The sequence below is a fragment of the Mesoplodon bidens genome (assembly GCF_964165515.1).
Source record: "Mesoplodon bidens genome assembly, chromosome: 3".
Classification (NCBI taxonomy): domain Eukaryota; kingdom Metazoa; phylum Chordata; class Mammalia; order Artiodactyla; family Ziphiidae; genus Mesoplodon; species Mesoplodon bidens.
In genome coordinates, this window is record NC_138178.1 from 148754243 (window position 1) to 148776189 (window position 21947).

The following is a 21947-nucleotide window of genomic DNA, read 5'->3' on the forward strand; positions in this document are numbered from 1 at the left end:
CGTGGCTTGTACCATCAGATTCCTGGCTCCTGTCCCCAGGCAGCCACGTGAGAACAGCCATGGGCTCCCATCTGTCCAGGGAGAAGGCAGAGGGTGAAGGTGACCGACCACGGGGCCCTCAGCGGGATGAACGGCGGGGAGTGCGGGCCACGCAGGGGACAGGACACCCGCTTCTCCAGAGGACAGAATCCACCTCGGACCTGCCAGGGGAGCAGCAGTACCACACAAGGGGCAGGAGAGAAACCTCCAGGCATTAGGCAGGCTTTGGAATAGCAGGAACCTAGGAAGGAGGCAAAGCTGCCAATGTCAAGGTCAGGGAGAAGAGACCCAACTCTGCCTGTGTCCAGACTGGACGGCTAGAAGTCAGAGAGCTCAAGGTCTAAGGACTTCAAAGGCTGAGAAGTAAGCCGGCCACGGCATTCCCCCAGAATGAGCTCCTGATGAAAGCAATGCGGGAGTCTCCCCTGTTTCTGAGCAGCAAATGAGTATCCTTGGTTCAAATCGAGTTTGGGAACCATGGTATTCTGGAAGGAGGGCAGGATACAAATCCATAGGAAGGAACAATCTCTAAAATGTTGCTGTGAAGCAGAATGCTAGCTGGGACACGGCAGGGGAGCCTGGAGCAGTGGGATCTGCAGTTTAGTGATGTTACGTGAAGGCCAATGAGAGAAAGCCCCTTGAGTGTTTGTCTGCTGGCTCCCTGACAGATGGGAAGGTGGGATGGGGTTGGGAGTGTATAGCTACCCGGGCAGTGGCAGCGTCCAAGTGGCAAGAGTTCTGCCACACCCGCTGGTCACGGTCAATTCATTTTGGCTTGAGCGATGCACCACAGCCCCAAACAAGAAGGGGCCTCGTGGGTGTAATATTTGCAGGAACTTTCCACACCCTCCTTGCAAGCCTGGCTTACTGTAGATGGATGACCATCATAACTGCATCCCCTGCTCCAGAAAATATTTATTTGTGACCAGATACCAGTGCAGTAAGGTTGAAAATAATATCAGTTCCTGTCCCCTGTACCCCCTCCACCTCCGCTGCCTCTATGTTTGCCCATAATTAGGGAAAGCAAGTATATTCATCACATCTTAATGGCTGATAAGATGGTGAATTAATAGATCTATGTCCATGGGAAATGCAGTTTCTAGTTGTGGCCACAAGGGTCCAGCCATAGTCCTGTCCTATCCACATGCTTTTGGATGACTCAGATGGAGAGACAAACATGTCAGTCATACTCAAAAGATGCAAACCTGGAAGGTACTGCTCATTTGATAGGTAATGGAATTATCATAAAACCGTCTCCTTCAGGTAGAATGATGGGTCCAAACAACCAGGTATAATTTAACCAGATAAAATTTATGTTAAAAAAAATTCAGTCTCACAACTACAGGGTGGCATTCCTAGTCTTCACTGTAATTCAAGTTTTAAAAATTCTGGGGTTGCAATTGATTACAAGCCTGATAGAAGCAAAAGCAGGATGCGATCACTTTTTTTTTTAAGCAACTTTAGGTTGTAATAACAAAAGTGGAACAGTCAGAAAAGAAGTGCTCCACTGCTCTCTGGGTTGCTCTAGACTGTGTTGAATCTTGGTTCTAAGCCCCCTGCACTTTATCAGGAACTTCAACAAACGAGAGAAAATTCAGAAGAGAAGAGCTGGGGACTCTGGAAGCCATGTCAGATGAGACTGAAGGAGATAAAGGTGTCCTGCCCCTAAAGCGATTCAATAACCATCTAGAGCTATATGTGTGTTTGTCTCCCAGAGTGAGTGGACATTTCTGGATTGTTCCAGACAAAGCTAGAACAAATGCGTAGAAGACGTGGGGATGGTCACTCATTCTAAGAATATTCTAACAGTAGCAGCTTCCCACCGATGGACTATGTCACCCCAAGGAAAAAAGGAGCTCTCTGGAAACGTTCAGAAGCTGAATGGCCAAGGATATTGTAGAGCAAGTTTCTGCTCTGGATTCCATCACCTCTTCCAAATGGAATCCTCGTATGCATTAAATATTGGTGAAATACTGCATATTATCATATGGTTTATAACTAAGCTACGGAAAAGGAGGACAGATCACATGGAGGGAGTTTGCTGAGACTGGAGGAGAGGGATCGGAGAAGATTAGATTTTACCTTGAGGGAGAAAAGCCAGATGACGATGAAGTCAAGGCAAGGCCACTGTCAAGAAGTGGAATTGCCGCCCTCCACTTGTCATCCTGGCCTTTTGTTTTTGGTTTTTTAAGCCAGTCGCTGCTGCTGCAGCTGAGCCCTGGGCAACAGCGCTCTCTCCCCTGAACGCCCAGGAGGAAGTCAGTGCGCGGAGAACACCGGTGCCCGTTGGCTTAGGGAGGCTGAGCACAGCCAGGGTTGGCGTGTGTGGGGTGCCCTGGCCCTATGCTGGAGAAAGCTTGGCCTGACATCATTTCCATCCAGAAAGGGTGTTTTGTTGAAAGCAGAAAAGATGATCAAGCCAGTTGCCTTTTACCTGATGCCAATGCAGGTTCCAGGCGGACAAGCTGGCCCCCAAACTGTCTCAGCCTGGCCCGGGACAGGGCATGCCCCCTGATACCTTAGACCAAGGGGAAACTGCATTCGTGGGCCCCCTCCTCCTGGGCCCTTCCGTGAGGACTCATCTTCAACCCAACTCAGGGGAAGGGAAGGGCTCTCGTGTCACATTCTTGCCAGCTGTCCCTAGGACCAACCTGATTGCAGATGACACTCCCTCCTCTCTCGGGCATTGCCAGGGCTGCCTTCAACTCATCATGTGATTGTATAATTATGGTGATTACAGCTTATGGCTTTTTTCCTCTCCTCATCTTTTGCTTTCAAATTCTTTGAGGCCTCTCATTAAACATGGTGATCCCGATAAAGTCAGCAAAGTTTTAATAAGACATTTTTTGAAGCTAAAGAAAGCCCAGTCAGAGTTGATTGTGACTGTGTTCCCTCATACAGGCCTTTAAAACTCTGGTGGGCGTGATTGATGCCTGGATATAGGAGGCAGGGGAGAGAGAGGTATGGGGATCCAGGGGGTGCCCATGCTTTTTCACAGGGTTGGAGAACTGTTTTACACCATGCCCCTGGCCTTTCTCATTTGTAGCAAGAGCACGGTGCATCCAAATCCCCACAGCTAATGGGAAAAGACAGACCATCAGGTAAGGGTAGAGGGCCTGCCCTTTCCATTATAGCATACTAAGTTGGGAAATGGAGATGGAGCAACCAGTACAAAACTCAACCCAACCTTGTGAGCTGCAGCAAAAGTAGAGGGGAAATTCTGATGGATTCTCTGTCCTGAATGATCCTGGAAGGTTCCAGGGCATCCATAATTCTAAATATGTAAAGGATTCAACCATCAGTATTTGTGAGTGGTCATATCCTCAAGGGCGGTTTCCTTGGTAATGATACAGCTTCAGAGCCCATCATTTGCTATCCCTCAATCATAGCATTGCTCAATTGTTTCTAGATGTGTAGGACATTATGAGAAGGATCACCAGGAAGGCTTGCGGCTGGGGTGATGACCACTAGAGCCCCCAGCTTGCCCTTCAGCAGCTTTGTGTAGATTTGATGTCAGGGTCCCCTTTCTTTCCATCCTCCCCAGGACTGCACGGAGGACTGCACAGCGATGTGCATCTTGCCCTGGCAGGAGTTTGTTTTGAGAGGCTCCAACTGGCCCCTCGTCCTGCCCTGCGCTGTCCTCACTGCTCCTCAGCCAGCTACCTGGGTGTGACTGAACAGCACTACCTATGAGAGGTTAAATGTCAAAAACCTGGCAGTGATATTTCCCCCAACTGCATCCTCATCCCCTCCTGAAGATGACCTGCTGGCTCCGCCCCCTGAGAACAACATCCCTTTAGGGGCCACCAGAATGTAGAGAATGGGCTCAGGGTTAGCAATGGGCAGCCCCCGTTGAATCCTGTTTCTCCACCTGAAGTTGGTATAAGCCCCTGGGCAAGCCGCTCACTTGCCCGATGGGTACAATGAAGCCTGCTGCCCTGGGTGGATGTTGGCACTAAGAGGGCATAACAAGAACAGCTGCCATGTCTTGGGCACTCACGTTGTCGCACTGTGGGCATCCGTGTCACGCAGAACTTGGCCTGAGAGGGACTTCGGTTCTCCCCCAGCTCCACCCCTTAACTGTGCATTTCAGACTCCAAGCCTCAGTTTCCTCATCTGTAAAAAAGATAAGATTAAATGATTAAGAGGGAAAGAATACATCAAGTGCTTAGCATAGTGTTTGCAATATATATGCTTAAGTATAACTCTTTGTATTATTATTTTCATTATTATGATGTTACCTGCAGCCCATTAGCTCTTATTACCTTATCTGATTTCCAACCACGTCCTGCAAGGTAGGTATTATTGTATTTATTTTGCAGTTGAGGGTGGTGACACGCGTATCTCAAATACGACAATGTGTGCAAAGCACATTCGTTTATTACAGCAACCGGCTCGTGACTCTACTCGATAAATGAATGGTAGCTATTATTATTGTCTGATTTTTAAAGTCAACTCAGAGAGCCAGTTTCTCTGCTTTCCCTAGGAATGGAGGGACTGTGGTACCCAGCACACCAGCTTCTGCCCTGTGGTCTATTTCTCAGGGCCCCTGTGCACTTCCCGGGAAACTGTAGGAGCTAGGGGCTTGTAGCAGTGCGGTGCCAGGACGTGGGGAGGGCCACCAAGGAAACACTGCCTACGTTGTCAGGATCTGGCATTTGCCCCGACTCCTGAGGTGCAGGACCCTAAGATGCCTCCTGCTTCCAGACACAGATCAGAGATGGTTCTCCCCTATAAGAGCATGAAATCCAATCCTGCAGATGTAGCGCTCTGCACCGCAGAAGCCTCATTCCCAGAAACCCTCACCTGGCAGCTGTCTGCCTGCCTGGAGCCACCCTGAGCAGTACAACCTCACCAAGTCTGGTTGCTCCATCTGCCAGATAAACAGAGGCTCCTGTTTTTTAACTGCGTGCTACAAAGTGGGGTGGTTGGAGGAGTCAGAACCAAGTGGCAGTGGATGCTTTGAAATCTCTCGGAAGCCAGCCCCCTGGGCGGCACGCTCCCACTGCTTGCGGTATTGACAGAAACAGAAGCAGAGAGGCCATTTCCACTGACACGAATGGATTTTCCCGGGGAAAGTCAGGTTTATATATGTATCTTAAGGTAAATGCTTGAAGTTTGCGGTGTCTGTCAAAGATTGGTGTCTTAGGAGCCTGATGTAAAGCTCTACAGCCAATCGTGTGGTTGCTCGTGAACCTTGCATGAGATGCTTTTGCAAGTGCCTGTGGTGTGAACACTCACATGAGCCTGTGCACAGCTGCATACACAGGTGCATGTGCTACCTGCCTGATACACGCCTCCGTGTTCAGTGTATGGTACGTGTGTAACATACGCTGCAGACCTGCATGTGCCTCTGCGCATGGACCGCCTGCCCACTGCTGCTGTGTGCATGCCTGGGCAGGGGCTCCCCTAAAGCCACAGGTCTTCATGGTTTCAGCTGGATAAGTTATTCTTCACTTCCCTTCCTAAAAACACAATTGCCTAGTGCTGCTGGCGCAGAGTCAGAATGGCCGCTGCATTTCACCCCCGAGGTGGCTTCCTTCCAGCAGTGGGTGAGTGATCCCGGCGTCCGAACTCTCTAACCTTCTTTGGGATCCTTCTGCTCAGAAGGTGCTCCAAATCCGGAAGAGATGATCTGTTTGTCCATGGCCTCATCTCTGCCCACCCCTCCTGTTCTCACACCCTAGTTCCATGGACAGTGAGTGGCACCCGTTTTTTTAGTGTGCCCATTTTTCCTGCCTCTTTTTTTACACCCATAGTTTTTTCTTCCTAAGAAACAAGAAGCTGAGCGGTCTAGAAATGACATGGAGATGAGTGCCTTGTCCCGGAGGCAATGTACAAATAATGTCTTCAGGTATTGATCCTGTAACTTGCTTCTCCTGGACCCCTAGCAGAAATGCCCTCTATCTTTGAAGATGCTTTTAGACCCAACAGCAGCATCCTGAGGCTTAGTCTCCCACTTACAGCTTCCATTACTCTTCCTCTGTGGTCCAGGGCCAAGTCCTGTGGGAAACTTGGAAATCTCACCTTTCTACCTGCTAGACCCCCATGGGAGAAGAGGGCTAGGGAACCGCCCATCCCCTGTGTCACAGGGATGGAGAGCATTGCAGCGACATGTGAAAAGGGTTTGTAGGGAAGTAAGAAGGTTCTCTGTGGCTAGGAATTCCATCAGCCAACGTTTCTGTCCAGAGATGTCTTGAAAAATGCTGCTTGCCCTGTCCCCTGCTGCACTTTTTCAGGTTAGAAATACATGTCTGATAAATGCCCGCCAAACTGCATTCCTGAGAGTAGGGAGGAAAGAGAAATGAGCCAGCCCTCTTTGAACGTGTATCCAAATGGACTTGGACATTCATGGAAAGATTATGCTTTGGGGCATAATCAGTCAGCATCAGCATGTTGGCAGCCTGTGCCCTCGAAACTCTGCCGTGGCAGCTGGCTTAACCAAGGACCCCACGCCATGGATGTGTTCTGGATGAACGTGTTTGCAGGAGACGAGAAGTGCCCTTAGGAGGGTGGGGTTAGAGTCCTCCTGGGTCCTGAGAAGGATCACACACTGCCGAGCAAGTGACCCCTTCTGCTGTCTCATCCACTAAACTTCACCAGCGCCCTCCCCTGTCGCCATAGTCAAGGGTCCCTTGAACTTCCTAGCTGGAAAAAAGTAGCATCAAGTTGTTGACGATAGCAACTCAGCCATGTCCCTGTTTCCTTGGGTCTTTGGGCCCTTGCCTAGTTTGGGGTGAACCAGCACAGAGATGCCAGAGTACATTTAAGGAAGAGGAGGAGGAGGTGAGGAAGAGGCAAGCCCAGCATGGGCTAAGGAAGGCGTGCCATCAGGGGGCCTTGTGAACAGAATGCCCGCCTCCACTCCACCCCTGTGTCCACCAAGAACTTGCTGCAGGCTGAGTGTAGAAAGAGCACCAGGGTTTTTCAGTCAGAACGAGAGGAAGGAGATAAGCGATCCGGTAATAAAAGGGGGGCATTTCTCCTGCATGAGGTGAAAAAAGCAGCAGGGAAAATGGAAATGCACAACTTGGACAGGAGGCTGGGGAGTTGGGGACTGGGCATTGTGCCACCAGTGTCGGACACAGCTGCTGAGCCCTTGTCGCTCCCGGCATCCCGCATGCCTGCCCAGTTCCAGATTTGTCCCTGCACAGCTGGGGACCATGGAGGAAGGTCTCCCATCACCCACCAAAACTAACAGGTAGAAGTCGGACTCTGCAAAGAGCCCCATAAGTGACGAGCACGATGAGGGGGCGGGAGTCAGAAGTGCGAGGAAGGGTAGCCGGGGAGGGCTTCCCCAGCCAGCTCGATGTGGGCACGTGGTTCTAACTGGGGTTGGTTCTAATTGGAGTAAAGCATCTGCCCGCCCCTCCTCAGGAAGGTAAACATCACACCTGCTTCTCTCCTCCCTGGGACTCTTGCTATGGAGATCCCAGAGGCATCGGCACCAATAACACAGGGCCACAAACAGAAGTGGCAGCTTCACTGGCCGGTCCAGTAGCCACCGTTTTAAACCCATGAGCGCCAAGCAGCGGTGACGTGCACCGCTCAGCTCAGCACAACAGCCAAAGTCCCACTTTGCCAGGCTTGCCAGCCAGAAGGTAACAGCTTTTCCTTCTCAGGAGTCCCCACTGTGAGGAAGGGAAGGACCTTAGGCAGAACAGAAGTGCCTGGGATGGTCTCAAGTGTGCCCAAGAGCTGAAGCGTCTTTCTCATTGAGGGTGAGAAAATCACCCTGCACTGCCCAGAGAGATAGTCTGGTGTGGGTAGATGTGGAGGAATCCTTAGTCCTGAGCTTTTCCACCTGCCTCCTTCCTTGAGAGTGACAGTCATGTACAAGGGAGAAGGTGGATGGGCCATGAAGGTCACTGACCAGCTGTGTGCACTCAGGCTAGTGGTTCAACCTCATGTGTCCAGTGCGGGTTAAAGGAATACCTAACTGGCAAGGATGCTGTGGACATTAGCACAGGTGTGTCTCAAATGTCTAGTGCGCTTGACACACAACAGCTGCTCTATGTTCAATCAGTGGGTGGCCGTTAGTAACTTTCCTCGGCAGCTAACCTGTGTCCCTGGTAAGGGGACCATCCCCACACTGCCACCATCAAGGTCTGGTTGAGTCGAAGAGGAGGGCACTTGAGAAGGGAGGGTGCACGAGATAACGATGCCACCCCGTTGGGCAGGAACAAGAAATTCAAAGAGAAAATCCCTGGAAATAGGGGATATAGGTCGGTCCTCTCACACTTAGTTCAGATAGGAGGGCTGACAACTCAATGTTTCTAAATTAAAAAAAAAAAATTAAGTAAAAAAATTTTTTTAAAGGCACTGCTAGTTGCCAGGCTAGAGTAAGGTGTCTCGACCTGCTAATGATCCCAGTAACATTTTGTGGGAATTGCTCTCGGCAGACACGAATGCAGGCAGATTCCATAGACCCACCATTGACGTGGAAAAACCTGATTGTTTATATTACTGTACATAAGATGGTGGGCTATTGCAAAAGAATCCATTGTTTATATTTTGACCATATTCCTTACTTTTTACATAGGTTTAGTGTATGTTAAGTCTTCATCCAGAGAGCTTTTTTAAAATTTTCAGTTTTCACCTATCTCTTGATTTGGAGGGGGGGAGGCTTTGTTTTATGTTTGTGGTACCCTATTTTTTTTAACATCTTTATTGGAGTATAATTGCTTTACAATGGTGTGTTAGTTTCTGTTGTATAACGAAGTGAATCAGCTATACGTATACATACATCCCCATATCCCCTCCCTCTTGAGCCTCCCTCCCACCCTGCCTATCCCACTCCTCTAGGCGGTCACAAAGCACTAAGCTGATCTCCCTGTGCTATGCAGCTGCTTCGCACTAGCTATCTATTTTACATTTGGTAGTGTATATTTGTCCATGCCACTCTCTCACTTCGTCCCAGCTTACCCTTCCCCCCCTCCCCATGTCCTCAAGTCCATTCTCTATGTCTGTGTCTTTATTCCTGTCCTGCCCCTAGGTTCTTCAGAACCATTTTTTTTCTTTAGATTCCATATATATGTGTTAGCATATGGTATTTGTTTTTCTCTTTTTGACTTACTTCACTCTGTATGACAGTCTTTAGGTCCATCCACCTCACTACAGATAACTCAATTTCATTTCTTTTTATGGCTGAGTAATATTCCATTGTATATATGTGCCAGATCTTCTTCATCCATTCACCTGTTGATGGACACTTAGGTTGCTTCCATGTCCTGGCTATTGTAAATAGTGCTACAATGAACATTGTGGTACATGACTCTTTTTGAATTATGGTTTTCTCAGGGTATTTGCCCAGTACTGGGATTACTGGGTTATATGGTAGTTCTACTTTTAGTTTTTTAAGGAGCCTCCATACTGTTCTCCATAGCAGCTGTATAAATTGACATTCCCACCAACAGTGCAAGAGGGTTCCCTTTTCTCCACACCCTCTCCAGCATTTATTGTTTGTAGATTTTTTGACGCTGGCCATCGTGACTGGTGTGAGGTGACACCTCATTGTAGTTTTGATTTGCATTTCTCTAATGATTAGTGACATTGAGCATCCTTTCATGTGTTTGTTGGCAATCTGTTTATCTTCTTTGGAGAAATGTCTGTTTAGGTCTTCTGCCCATTTTTGGATTGGGTTGTTTGTTTTTTTGATATTGAACTGCATGAGCTGCTTGTATATTTTGGAGATTCATCCTTTGTCAGTTGCTTCACTTGCAAATATTTTCTCCCATTCTGAGAGTTGTCTTTTGGTCTTGTTTATGGTTTCCTCTGCTGTGCAAAAGCTTTTAAGTTTCATTAGGTCCCATTATTTATTAGGGTTCATTGTTTATTTTTGTTTTTATTTCCATTTCTCTAGTAGATGAGTCCAAAAAGATCTTGCCATGATTTATGTCATAGAGTGTTCTGCCTTTGTTCTCCTCTAAGAGTTTGATAGTGTCTGGCCTTACACTTAGATCTTTAATCCCTTTTGAGTTCATTTTTGTGTATGGTGTTAGGGAGTGTTCTAATTTCATTCTTTTACATGTAGCTGTCCAGTTTTCCTAGCACCACTTATTGAAGAGGCTGTCTTTACTCCATTGTATATTCTTGCTTCCTTTATCAAAGATAAGGTGACTATATGTGCATGGGTTTATCTCTGGGCTTTTTGTCCTGTTCCATTGATCTATATTTCTGTCTTTGTGCCAGGGCCATACTGTCTTTTTTTTTAACATCTTTTTTGGAGTATAATTGCTTTACAATGGTGTGTTACTTGCTGCTTTATAACAAAATGAATCAGCTATGTACCATATTGCCTTGATTACTGTAGCTTTGTAGTATAGTCTGAAGTCAGGGAGCGTGATTCCTCCAGCTCCATTTTTCTTTCTCAAGATTGCTTTTGCTGTTTGGGGTCTTTTGTGTTTCCATACAAATTGTGAAATTTTTGGTCTAGTTCTGTGATAAATGCCATTGGTATTTTGATAGGGATTGCATTGAATCTGTAGATTGCTTTGGGTAGTATAGTCATTTTCACCATGTTGATTCTTCCAATCCAAGAACATGGTATATCTCTCCATCTGTTTGTTTCATCTTTAATTTCTTTCATCAGTGTCTTATAGTTTTCTGCTTACAGGTTTTTGTCTCCTTAGGTAGGTTTATTCCTAGGTAATTTATTCTTTTTGTTGCAATAGTAAATGGGAGTGTTTCCTTAATTTCTCTTTCAGATTTTTCATTAGTGTATAGGAATGCAAGAGATTTCTGTGCATTAATTTTGTATCCTGCTACTTTACCAAATTCATTGATTAACTGTAGTAGTTTTCTGGTAGCATCTTTAGGGTTCTCTATGTATAGCATCATGTCATCTGCAAACAGTGACCATTTTACTTCTTCTTTTCCGATTTGGATTCCTTTTATTTCTTTTTCTTCTCTGATTGCTGTGGCTAAAACGTCCAAAACTATGTTGAATAATAATGGTGGGAGTAGGGAACCTTGTCTTGTTCCTGATCTTAGTGGAAATGGTTTCAGTTTCTCACCATTGAGAATGATGGCCTTTATTATGTTGAGGTAAGTTCCCTCTATGCCTACTTTCTGGAGGGTTTTTATCATAAATAGGTGTTGAATTTTGTCAGAAGTTTCTTCTGCATCTATTGAGATTATCATATGGTTTTTATCCTTCAATTTGTTAATATGGTGTATCACATTGATTTGCATATATTGAAGAATCCTTGCATTCCTGGGATAAACCCTACTTGATCATGGTGTATGATCCTTTTAATGTGCTGTTGGATTCTGTTTGCTAGTATTTTGTTGAGGATTTTTGCATCTATGTTCATCAGTGGTATTGGCCTGTAGTTTTCTTTTTTTGTGAAATCTTGTCTGGTTTTGGTATCAGGGTGATGGTGGCCTCATAGAATGAGTTTGGGAGTGTCCCGCCCTCTGCTATATTTTGGAAGAATTTGAGAAGGATAGGTGTTAGCTCTTCTCTAAATGTTTGATAGAATTCACCTGTGAAGCCATCTGGTCCTGGGCTTTTGTTCGTTGGAAGATTTTAAATCACAGTTTCAATTTCAGTGCTTGTGATTGGTCTGTTTATATTTGCTATTTCTTCCTGGTTCAGTCTCGGAAGGTTGTGCTTTTCTAAGAATTAGTCCATTTCTTCCAGGTTTTCATTTTATTGGCATATAGTTCCTTGTAGTAATCTCTCATGATCCTTTGTATTTCTGCAGTGTCAGTTGTTACTTCTCCTTTTTCATTTCTAATTCTTTTGATTTGAGTCTTCTCCCTTTTTTTCTGATGAGACTGGCTAATGGTTTTTCAATTTTGCTTATCTTCTCAAAGAACCAGCTTTTAGTTTTATTGATCTTTGCTATCGTTTCCTTCATTCCTTTTTCATTTATTTCTGATCTAATCTTTATGAGTTCTTTCCTTTTGCTAACTTTGGGGTTTTTTGTTCTTTCTCTAACTGCTTTAGGTGTAAGGTTAGGTTGTTTAGTTGAGATGTTTCTTGAGGTAGGATTGTATCACTATAAACTTCCCTCTTAGGACTGCTTTGGCTGCATCCCATAGGTTTTGGGTCATCATGTTTTCGTTGTCATTTGTTTCTAGATATTTTTTTATTTCCTCTTTGATTTCTTCAGTGATCTGCTGGTTATTTAGTAGTGTATTGTTTAGCCTCCATGTGTTTGTATTTTTTACAGATTTTTTCCTGTAATAGACATCTAGTCTCTTAGTGTTGTGGTTGGAAAAGATACTTGATACGATTTCAATTTTCTTAAATTTACCAAGGCTTGATTTGTGACCCAAGATATGATCTATCTTGGAGAATGTTCCGTGAGCACTTGAGAAGAAACTGTATTCTGTTGTTTTTGGATGGAATGTCCTATAAATATCATTTAAGTCCATCTTGTTTAATATGTCATTTAAAGTTTGTGTTTCCTTATTTATTTTCATTTTGGATGATCCATCCATTGGTGAAAGTGAGGTGTTAAAGTCCCCTACTATGATTGTGTTACTGTCGATTTCCCCTTTTATGGCTGTTAGCATTTGCCTTATGTATTGAGGTGCTCCTATGTTGGGTGCATAAATATTTACAATTGCTGTATCTTCTTCTTGGATTGATCCCTTGATCATTATGCAGTGTCCTTCTTTGTCTCTTGTAATAATCTTTATTTTAAAGTCCATTTTGTCTGATATGAGAATTGCTACTCCAGCTTTCTTTTGATTTCCATTTGCATGGAATATCTTTTTCCATCCCCTCACTTTCAGTCTGTATGTGCCCCTAGGTCTGAGGTAGGTCTCTTGTAGACAGCATATATACGGGTCTTGTGTTTTAATCCACTCAGCCAGTCTATGTCTTTGGTTGGAGCATTTAATCCATTTACATTTAAGGTAGTTATTGATATGTATGTTCCTATTACTATTTTCTTAGTTGTTTGGGGTTTGTTATTGTAGGTCTTTTCCTCCTCTTGTGTTTCTGGCCTAGAGAAGTTCCTTTAGCATTTGTTGTAAAGCTGGTTTGGTGGTGCTGAATTCTCTTAGCTTTTGCTTATCTGTAAAGGTTTTAATTTCTCCATTGAATCTGAATGCGATCCCTGCTGGATAGAGTAATCTTTTTTTTTAAATTATTTATTTATTTACTTTTAGCTGCGTTGTGTCTTCGTTGCTGTGAGCGGGTTTTCTTTAGTTGTGGCAAGCGGGGGCTACTCTTTGTTGCAGTGTATAGGCTTCTCATTGCAGTAGCTTCTCTTGTTGTGGAGCATGGGCTCTAGGCATGCAGGTTTCAGTAGTTGTGGCTCACAGGCTCAGTAGTTGTGGTGCACAGGCTCTAGAATGAAGGCTCAGTAGTTGTGGCACACGGGCATAGCTGCTCTGTGTCAAGTGTCATCTTCCTTGACCAGGGCTCGGACCCAGAACCCCTGCACTGGCAGGTGGATTCTTAACCACTGCGTCACCAGGGAAGCCCTGGGTAGAGTAATCTTGGTTATAGTTTTTTCCCTTTCATCACTTGAAATATGTCCTGCCACTCCCTTCTGGCTTGAAGAGTTTCTGCTGAAAGATCAGCTGTTAACCGTGTGGGGATTCCCTTGTATGTTATTTGTTGCTTTTCCCTTGCTGCTTTTAATATTTTTTCTTTGTATTTAATTTTGATAGTTTTATTAATATGTGTCTTGGCGTGTTTCTGCTTGGATTTATCCTGTATGGGACTCTCTGGGCTTCCTGGACTTGATTATTTCCTTTCCCATATTAAGGAAGTTTTCAACTATAATCTCTTCAAATATTTTCTCAGGGCCTCCCTGGTGGCGCAGTGGTTGAGAGTCCGCCTGCCGATGCAGGGGATACGGGTTCGTGCCCCGGTCTGGGAGGATCCCATATGCCGCAGAGCGGCTGGGCCCGTGAGCCATGGCCGCTGGGCCTGCGCATCCGGAGCCTGTGCTCCGCAACGGGAGAGGCCACAACAGTGAGAGGCCCGCATACCGCAAAAAGAAAAAAAAAAAAAAATATTTTCTCAGTCCCTTTCTTTTTCTCTTCTTCTGGGACCCCTATAATTTGAATGTTGGTTCATTTCATGTTGTCCCAGAGGTCTCTGAGACTGTCCTCAATTCTTTTCATTCTTTTATCTTTTTTCTGCTCTGCGGTAGTTATTTCCACTATTTTATCTTCCAGGTCACTTATCTGTCCTTCTGGCTCAGTTATTCTGCTATTGATCCCTTCTAGAGAGTTTTTAATTTCATTTATCGTGTTGCTCATCGTTATTTGTTTGCTCTTTAGTTCTTCCAGGTCCTTGTTAAACGTTTCTTGTATTTTCTCCATTCTACTTCCAAGATTTTGGATCATCTTTACTGTCATTGCTCTGAATTCTTTTTCAGGTAGACTGCCTATTTCCTCTTCATTTGTTTGGTCTGGTGGGTTTGTACCTTGCTCCTTCATCTGCTTTGTATTTCTCTGTCTTCTCATTTTCCTTAACTTACTGTGTTTGGGGTCTCCTTTTTGCAGGCTGCAGATTCATAGTTCCTGTTGTTTTTGATGTCTGCCCCCAGTGGATAAGGTTGGTTCAGTGGGTTGTGTAGGCTTCCTGGTGGAGGGGACTGGTGCCTGTGTTCTGATGGATGAGGCTGGATCTTGTCTTTCTGGTGGGCAGGACTGCATCCGGTGGTGTGTTTTGGGGTGTCTGTGAATTTAGTATGATTTTAGGCAGCCTCTCTGCTAATGGGTGGGGTTGTGTTCCTGTCTTGCTAGTTGTTTGGCGTGAGGTGTCCAGCACTGTAGCTTGCTGGTCATTGAGTGGGTCTTAGCATTGAGATGGAGATCTCTGGGAGAGCTCTTGCCAATTGATATTACATGGGACCGAGAGTTCTCTGGTGGACCAATGTCCTGAACTCAGCTCTCCCACCTCAGAGGCTCAGGCCTGATACCCGGCTGGAGCACCAAGACCGTGTCAGCCTCTCATCTCTCCCCAGGGGTGACCTCAGAGAGCATCCTGCGTCCCTTGCTGCCTCCCCGGACTCCGGGGCGCCACCCACAGCCGAGTCACCAGCCCGGCTGCGTCTCGGATGTCTGTGGTATCCTATTTTTAAAAAGTCAAATAAAGAGAATATTTCAATACCAAATAAAATGCCCTTCAGCTCCTGAGAGAGATCAGAAAGCTTGGCAAGGACCCAGGAGTAATACAGACCTCAGGAATGGATCTTGTCACAGGGCACCCCCCCACCCCCTCCCACCCCCTCCCCCTTCCCTGAAGAGTGAGAAAGCCAGAAGCAGCCTCTGTTTCCTGGATGCTCCTCCAGCCTAGCTCTGCCATGGATCAGCCATGTGTAACCATTGCCTAGTTCCCATCTCATCTGCCCATCTTGCTGATGATGAAAGAGGAGAGTTGCAGTGTTTTCAAATTATTCTCTATCAAGTATGGGTTTTCCTACCATCCCCTGCCAGAGCTTCTAGCCCTCTAAACTATCCCAAGCAAATGGCACTCTCTCTCCAATTTTAAACATCATTGAGAAAGGAGATGCCACAGAATACCTTACACTTCCTTTTGAAATCATCCCTTTTGCTTTGCTCAGTGGAGAAGGGACACCAGGGGGACCAACCTCCAGGGAAGTCACGCGATGAAGTCAGGCAGTCCTCACTTGGCTGGAGTCCCTGGCTCCTCCCTCTCCCAACAAACCCAAGCTGGGACCTTTCCTTTCTACCTGGCTCTTAGGGCTGACGGCTCTCCCCAGCAAGTCCCCTACAGGCCTGTGAGTCCACACACACTCATCATTTATGAACTTGAGCATCATCTACTCATAGGTAATGTTCAGCCTCCTTGAAAGGACAGCTTCTCTCTGGGACCTCCCACTTCTTGCCTGCTGAGGTCACCTGGTGAGCCCTATTCAGCAAAACACCATTTTTCACTAGCAGGGGTGAAAAATGCCTGTGTGTCACCACAAGGTGATCCATATGGATCTATGGAGACTAGAAATCATGTTCCAAATTAGTTCTGTTGCAAGTTCTAGTTCCCCTAGCAGAGGAATCTGGGTTTCTCCTATACTGGAGGGGGAAGCTTTGAATTTAGCCAAAAAGCAAAGTTGCTGGGACAGCAACTGAAAAAGAGTAAGGGGTGGGAAATTTCAAAGCAGAGATGTGGTAGCTGGATTTTTTTCTAATCTTTTTTTTTCTTCTGAAACATAATTACACATGACAAAATGAATAGATCTGAAATGTATGGTTCAATGAATTTGACGAATGTATGCACCAGTGTAACCTACACCCATCACCCTATAAAGTTCCCTTATGCCCCTCTGCAGTCAATTCCATCTCTCTCCCCTAGAGACAACCACGGTTGATTTCCATCCCCCTCATAGCATGTGTTTAGACTTAGTGGACCTGAGATCTGTAACTTTGGTCTTAGGTCATCTGAGCAAATTAGCAAGAAAATATCAGCAGCTCAGATGTCTCTACTTTCTTAGAGTTGAAAAAGGTCCTGCCTGAGCCACTAGTGCTTGGCTCCGCTGCCCCCAGTATGCCATCTGACCCCCAGGGCTACTCTCTGAGCCACAGCCCTTCTCTCAGCCAAAGAGGTTAGCGTCTCTCAGGTAAGTGAGTGGCGAAAGCTCTTGGTAACCCGGATGGTGCATGCTTTGTCGATTAATATCTGGAAGTGCAATGCACAGAGCCACAGCATGTCAAGCAGCATGTCGGTTTTTCCTGAAGCACCTCACAAAAGGGAGCTATTCCTTTTGTGCACTTCCTTTTAGAAACAAAGGATTCCGTAACTACCTTCTTCCAGGCTTCTAGCCATCAGGATGGCTGCAGAGCTGAAATGATTAGTCAGGGTGGAGGGTGGGAATTGAACGTGTGGGTGTTTGTGAACCCAGCACTGAGCCTGTGGTCCATGAAATTGAAGGATCACGAATTCTATTGGATTAAACTTGGCCAAATGTCTCGAAGGTGAAAAGTACTTTGTCTGAATGCAAAGCTTTGGTGTCTCTGGAATGTACCTTCTGCAGCTCAGTTCTTAATCACTGTATATTTTTTCACTTGGACAAAGGCTGCCTGCTAATAGCATTTTCAACCACCTTCAGCTGCTTCGCTCAGCTACGCCAAGGCCTCAGGCTGAGCTGGCTGCAGTTTCCTGGCACCATAATCTGTTCCCAACTGACCAGCATTGAGGAACAGCGCACATTCACACCCTGAAAAAATTCCTTTCCCTGTAACTAAGCAAGATGCCAGGCAAAGGCAGAATTACCACTCCCCTTCCTAAGTGTCTCCTGCAGAACCGTCCAAACTGGAGGCGAGGATGGGGGTGAAGGGGAGGAAGGAAAGACCCCTAGAAGGTGCAGGGTGGGAGCTCTCCTCTCCGTGCGCAGAGCAGTAGCTCCCAGCAAGCCCCTAGCAGCATACACCTTGGGGCAGCTCATCTCTGAACACCGGTAGCCTCTGCTGTCAGGTTTCACTTTGATCCCGGAAAATTATAAGAGCCTCAGCTCTTCAGAAGAGAGGCAGCTGCTGAGCCAGTGTGATTGCAGGATTTCTTCCCCAAAGCCCGAGGCCAGCATCTAGCCTTGCCTGCACCCTGCATGAGTAACCACCTTCCAGCCTCACCCACGAGGTCACTGCCTAGTGAACAGATTGCGGCCGGGCTGAGCTGCCCCCTGAGCCGACCTGAGCCATCATGACCTCCTTTAGCAGCAGAACTGGCATTTGGTAAATGTGTGAGGGCAGGAGCGGGAGAGGGAGACAGAAATGCCAAGGAGTACCACCTGGATGGCTTCGGGGTTGGGAACAGTCTCAGGGTGTGTTCTCCGGGCTGTCAGCGGCAGCCCCGCCCCCAACTGTGAAGCGCTGCAAGCAGCTGGGGGAGGGGAGGGGAAGGATTGATGGGCTGGCCACAGGTCTTTGCAGTCAGAGCTGTGAGGCTGCGCTCCAGGACTTAGGCAGGAAGAGATTAATTAACGCCTCCCAGCCCAGCCCGCTCTACAGAACTGGGAGGTGTGGAGGGTAGGGATCCTCAGGGCCAAATTCACCTAAAACAGACAGACACACAATCATCCAGAAACAGAACCTCTAACCTCCCTCAGCCACAGCCCCTTCTCCAGCCACAATGACCTCACTAATGAGAATGAAGCTGTAAAGAGGGTTTGGATGCCTGGTAGACCTCACCCTCTTTGTCTCTGGGCTTTTAACATCCGCACTGGCAACGGACTGTTATTTAGAAGCTTTAGTGATTCCTTTTTTTCACACCCGCCAGCTAAATCAGAGCCCCAAATGCCATTGTATGGCAAACCTGGAAATATATTTGGATACACCCTGTGTAATTTGTGGCCCTGGTAGAGGAGGGATGGAAGGAGGGGGTGAGGAGCTGGTATTTGGTGTGTGGTTTCACAGCAATAAGCAGCACCCAAGAGGAAAGCAGCATCCTTTGGTGCCTTTCACGTGAGCAGGGATGGAAAAGGGTGAAAGGAGCTGGGGGAGGTTTGGTTAGAGCCCGCGTACCAGGAGGCCCCTAGACTCATCAGCTCCACATTTCCCCATGCTTCCTGCCTTCAGGACTGCATGGAGAAGGCCCGTTCCCAGGTCCACCACCTGGATACAAATGCCTACAGCTCCGTGTAAGAAAGGGCAGTCAAGGAAAGTCCCGGCTCCATGTGCGCTTTAGAACCAGGGCTGGAGGGAGTCCTCGGCGGTCAGCCTCTGCCATCTGTGAGCTATTGTTGTACCTAACTCACTCCACACAGAGGAGTAGCCATCCTGCTTTTAGTGATTTGCAAAGACTGGCACTTGAAACCCTCTAGGATTTAAAAAAAAAAAAAAATCTGATTAAAAAATTCTTAGCCCAGTATAAATGTATCCGGCTGCAGGCTAAGTTTAGTGTATCTGAAGATTCAGATAAGGTTGCTGATGGGGAGATTTTGTGTGTGTGTGTGTGTGTGCGTGTGTGCATGTGTGCGTGTCTGTTTTAAGGTAGGGAAGAAAAAAATGAAAAGTTTTGTCTCACTAGCAAACATGAGGCATGAAAGGGGAAAAACAGAGCAAAGGGGAGGTAGCTGCACACTTCCCAAGTGCCCCTGAGAGCATTTGCATTTCTGGACAAGCTCCCATCCCTGCCATCGGAATTCTCAAAGTCAGGCTGGCACGTCCCTCCATGGAGAGCTAAGCCAGATGACATATTGTCCTGCATCCAGCAAACTCACAGCCCATGTTGTTCGTTTGTTGGAAATGCCCATTATCCATCAATTCATCAATCAGCAGGTTTATTGAGTACCCTACCAGCCTTCACAAACCTGATCAATTTTTTTTAATTACATCCAGCTTACATGCAGCCAAGCCCAGTAAACAAGATGAGCCCTCACACCCCACTTGGAAATGAACATGAGGAATTGCTGGCCCTTGAAACCTCACGCTACCAAACGCTGCAGCCCGTGCTGATGAGCGACCACGTGCTACCCTAGGCAGATGGCGCTGGTGTCGCTGACCCACTGTCAATATTAAGATGGGTTCTGAGTGTTTTCTCAGACACAGTGATCAATCTGCTTGGGTCCAGCCATACTCTCCTCTAGACGCCTGTCCAATGCTATGGATTTCTGAAGAGGGTGAGCAGGGGATGGGCACAGACTATGGCTATAGGGAAATAAGCAGAGGACTGAGGCTTCCCCATCCTCCTGCTGGTGCCCAGTCCCACGTCAGAGGCTTCTCCCGGGCATGTGAACAACTGGCCTCTCTCAGGACCTCTATGCCCCATGTACCAGGCCTCACGATAGGGTTCATCCTTTTTGTTTTTGAAAGGACAAGAATGGCTTCATCGTTTGTAAGTGAAGGGCTTGTAAGACTTCCTGAAGTGGAATCATCAAAGTCAGCCTCTGGGTACCAGAGATGGGGACCAAGAACATAGGAGTGTATTGCCCTGTGTCCTGCAGCCCAGGCTCCGAGCCTCGGCAGCGCCCCCAGACCTTCCCAGTCCCAGAACAGGTTGTCAGGAGGACCCAAGGAGAGCTCAATGCTGCATTTTAAACAGGATTCCTAGGTCTTCTGCCTTCTTCAGACTAGTTAATTCATTAGTTCCAGGTCACCCAGATTCTTAGCCATCATCTATTTGGGTCAACCCACCCGCCGTGATCTTACTAGTCCCCAGGCCACCTTTCCTTCCTCACTTGGATAAAATCGAGTTCAGGGGCAGCCCACAGGCATTAAGAGACACTCTACCTAAAGGTTGAAATGCCTGGTTTGGGGTAAGTAAAATCCCCATGCCCCCAAAAATGTACCAGCAGCACACCCTCACCCGCTAACCTGCCCCAAAGACCTGGTTGTTCAATTGTCTGTGGTTAAGGCTCCCAAACCGAGAGATGAAAGGGGTTGGTGAGCTAAGTCGTTTGGCCTCGTGGCTCGTGCCAACAATTAATCCACCTGTCTGGCTCTCTGTGTCTGTCCTCTGTGTGTGCGCCTGTGGTGCCCCTGTGTCGCTGTCTCTGCAGGGAAAGTCGCTGGCGGGCAAGCGCCTCACCGGCCTGATGCAGTCCTCCTGACGGTCCCCCCGGCAGGGCCCGGGCCCGAGGACCACGCGGGCAGCCGGCCGCGCTCCACATCTGCAGACAGAGCTTCCCTGCGGGGAGATTTGGTCACTGTGAAAGAGAAAGAGTGAGGGCCGTGATGGGCAATGGTGGGGAGACGTGGTGGGTGAACCAGAGGGAGGCCAGAAAGAGAGTCCACGGAGCCTGGGGTCGGCCGGGTAGAGGCCCCTGTTTACAACCCTCTCTTCCTTGTATAGTCGTGTGCCGACACCCCACTCTCTAGGAGGTCCTGGCCCCTAACACGCTCAGGGCAGAGCAGCCGGTGGGACTCCCATTGTGACTGTCAGCTGAGGTTAGACTCTGACTGTCATCCCTCCTCCCGCCGTCTGGGGGATCACAGCTTCCAGCAAACTCAAGAGGACCACTGGCCCTGAGCACATCCAGTATTACACCCCACCGCCTCTCTGGTGCACCCATGGCACCCCCCTAGTTACACCACTGTGTCCCGAGCACCTCCCACCTCCCACCTCCCCCATCTCTGTGGCCGCTGCGTGCAAGAAGCCGGAGCCAGGCCGCCCTCACGCCACGCGCCCCAGTCACATCGTCAGCACTGAGCCATCTCCTGCACTGCAGCACCTCAAGTTCTTCCAACCCCCTCGGAGGCCACCTTTCAAGGAGGGGTCCACAGGCGTTGGCGGCTGCCACTCGTCTCAAGGGTCCAACACCACAGGAAGCCCTGGAGTTGATGAAAGAGCTTGTGGCTTAACAGCCGTGAAGGTTCTGACCATCTTTTACATTTTTTATTTTGTAATTTATTCTGTTGTGGCCCCTTGCTCCTTGGTGTGTTCCCACGTGTCTTACTCAAAATAAACATAGCGGTGACCTCAGGGGCCATTGGGATCCTCCCCTCTGGAAGCTCCAAGTGGGAGCTGGGAGGGTCCCAGATGGAGGGGCTGAGCCCCAGGCTGGCAGCCCCAGGTGTGGCTGGGCCCCTGCATCCAGGTCTCAGTTGTGTCTGAAGCTGGGGCGGAATCTGTGCCCAGAGGCAAGGCCGGGGCCCAATGGTCCTCTGACGGCCCAGCAAAGGCTTTGCCCTCCACAATGCCAATCATCACAGGGCAACGCCAGCACAGACCTCAACCTGCAAATGACCATCCGCCCACCTGGCTGTGAGGGAGTGATACAGGGCACCGAGTTGGGTGCCTGGCACGTAGTAGGTGTTTTGCAAATGGTAGCTATTACTCTCATTGCTGTCGCTGTCATCGCTGTGACTCCCATGAGCCCTCCGACAGAACGGTGTAAGCAACGTGCTTTTGAATTCAGACACTCACCCCCGCCTCCACACCTGCTATGACCATCCTCTTCTGATCTATTCTGGCCGGAGGTGAAAAATCTCCTTTGGGAGTGTATAAACAGCAAACACAGAAGCAAAACAGCAATCAC

The 21947-nt window shown here is 47.7% G+C and overlaps 1 protein-coding gene across 1 annotated transcript in view; it reads left to right on the forward strand.

The window, feature by feature from the left end:
• Positions 1–20675, forward strand: part of RGS6 (regulator of G protein signaling 6) — a 574555-nt gene extending 553880 nt beyond the window's left edge. Inside the window, exons 18-19 of the mRNA XM_081227834.1 lie at positions 5525–5591; positions 20469–20675. Of these exons, the coding sequence (XP_081083960.1) occupies positions 5525–5591; positions 20469–20635 (234 nt within the window). The 3' untranslated portion in view covers positions 20636–20675. The remainder of the gene's footprint in view (positions 1–5524; positions 5592–20468) is intronic.
• The last annotated feature ends 1272 nt before the right edge of the window (positions 20676–21947 follow it).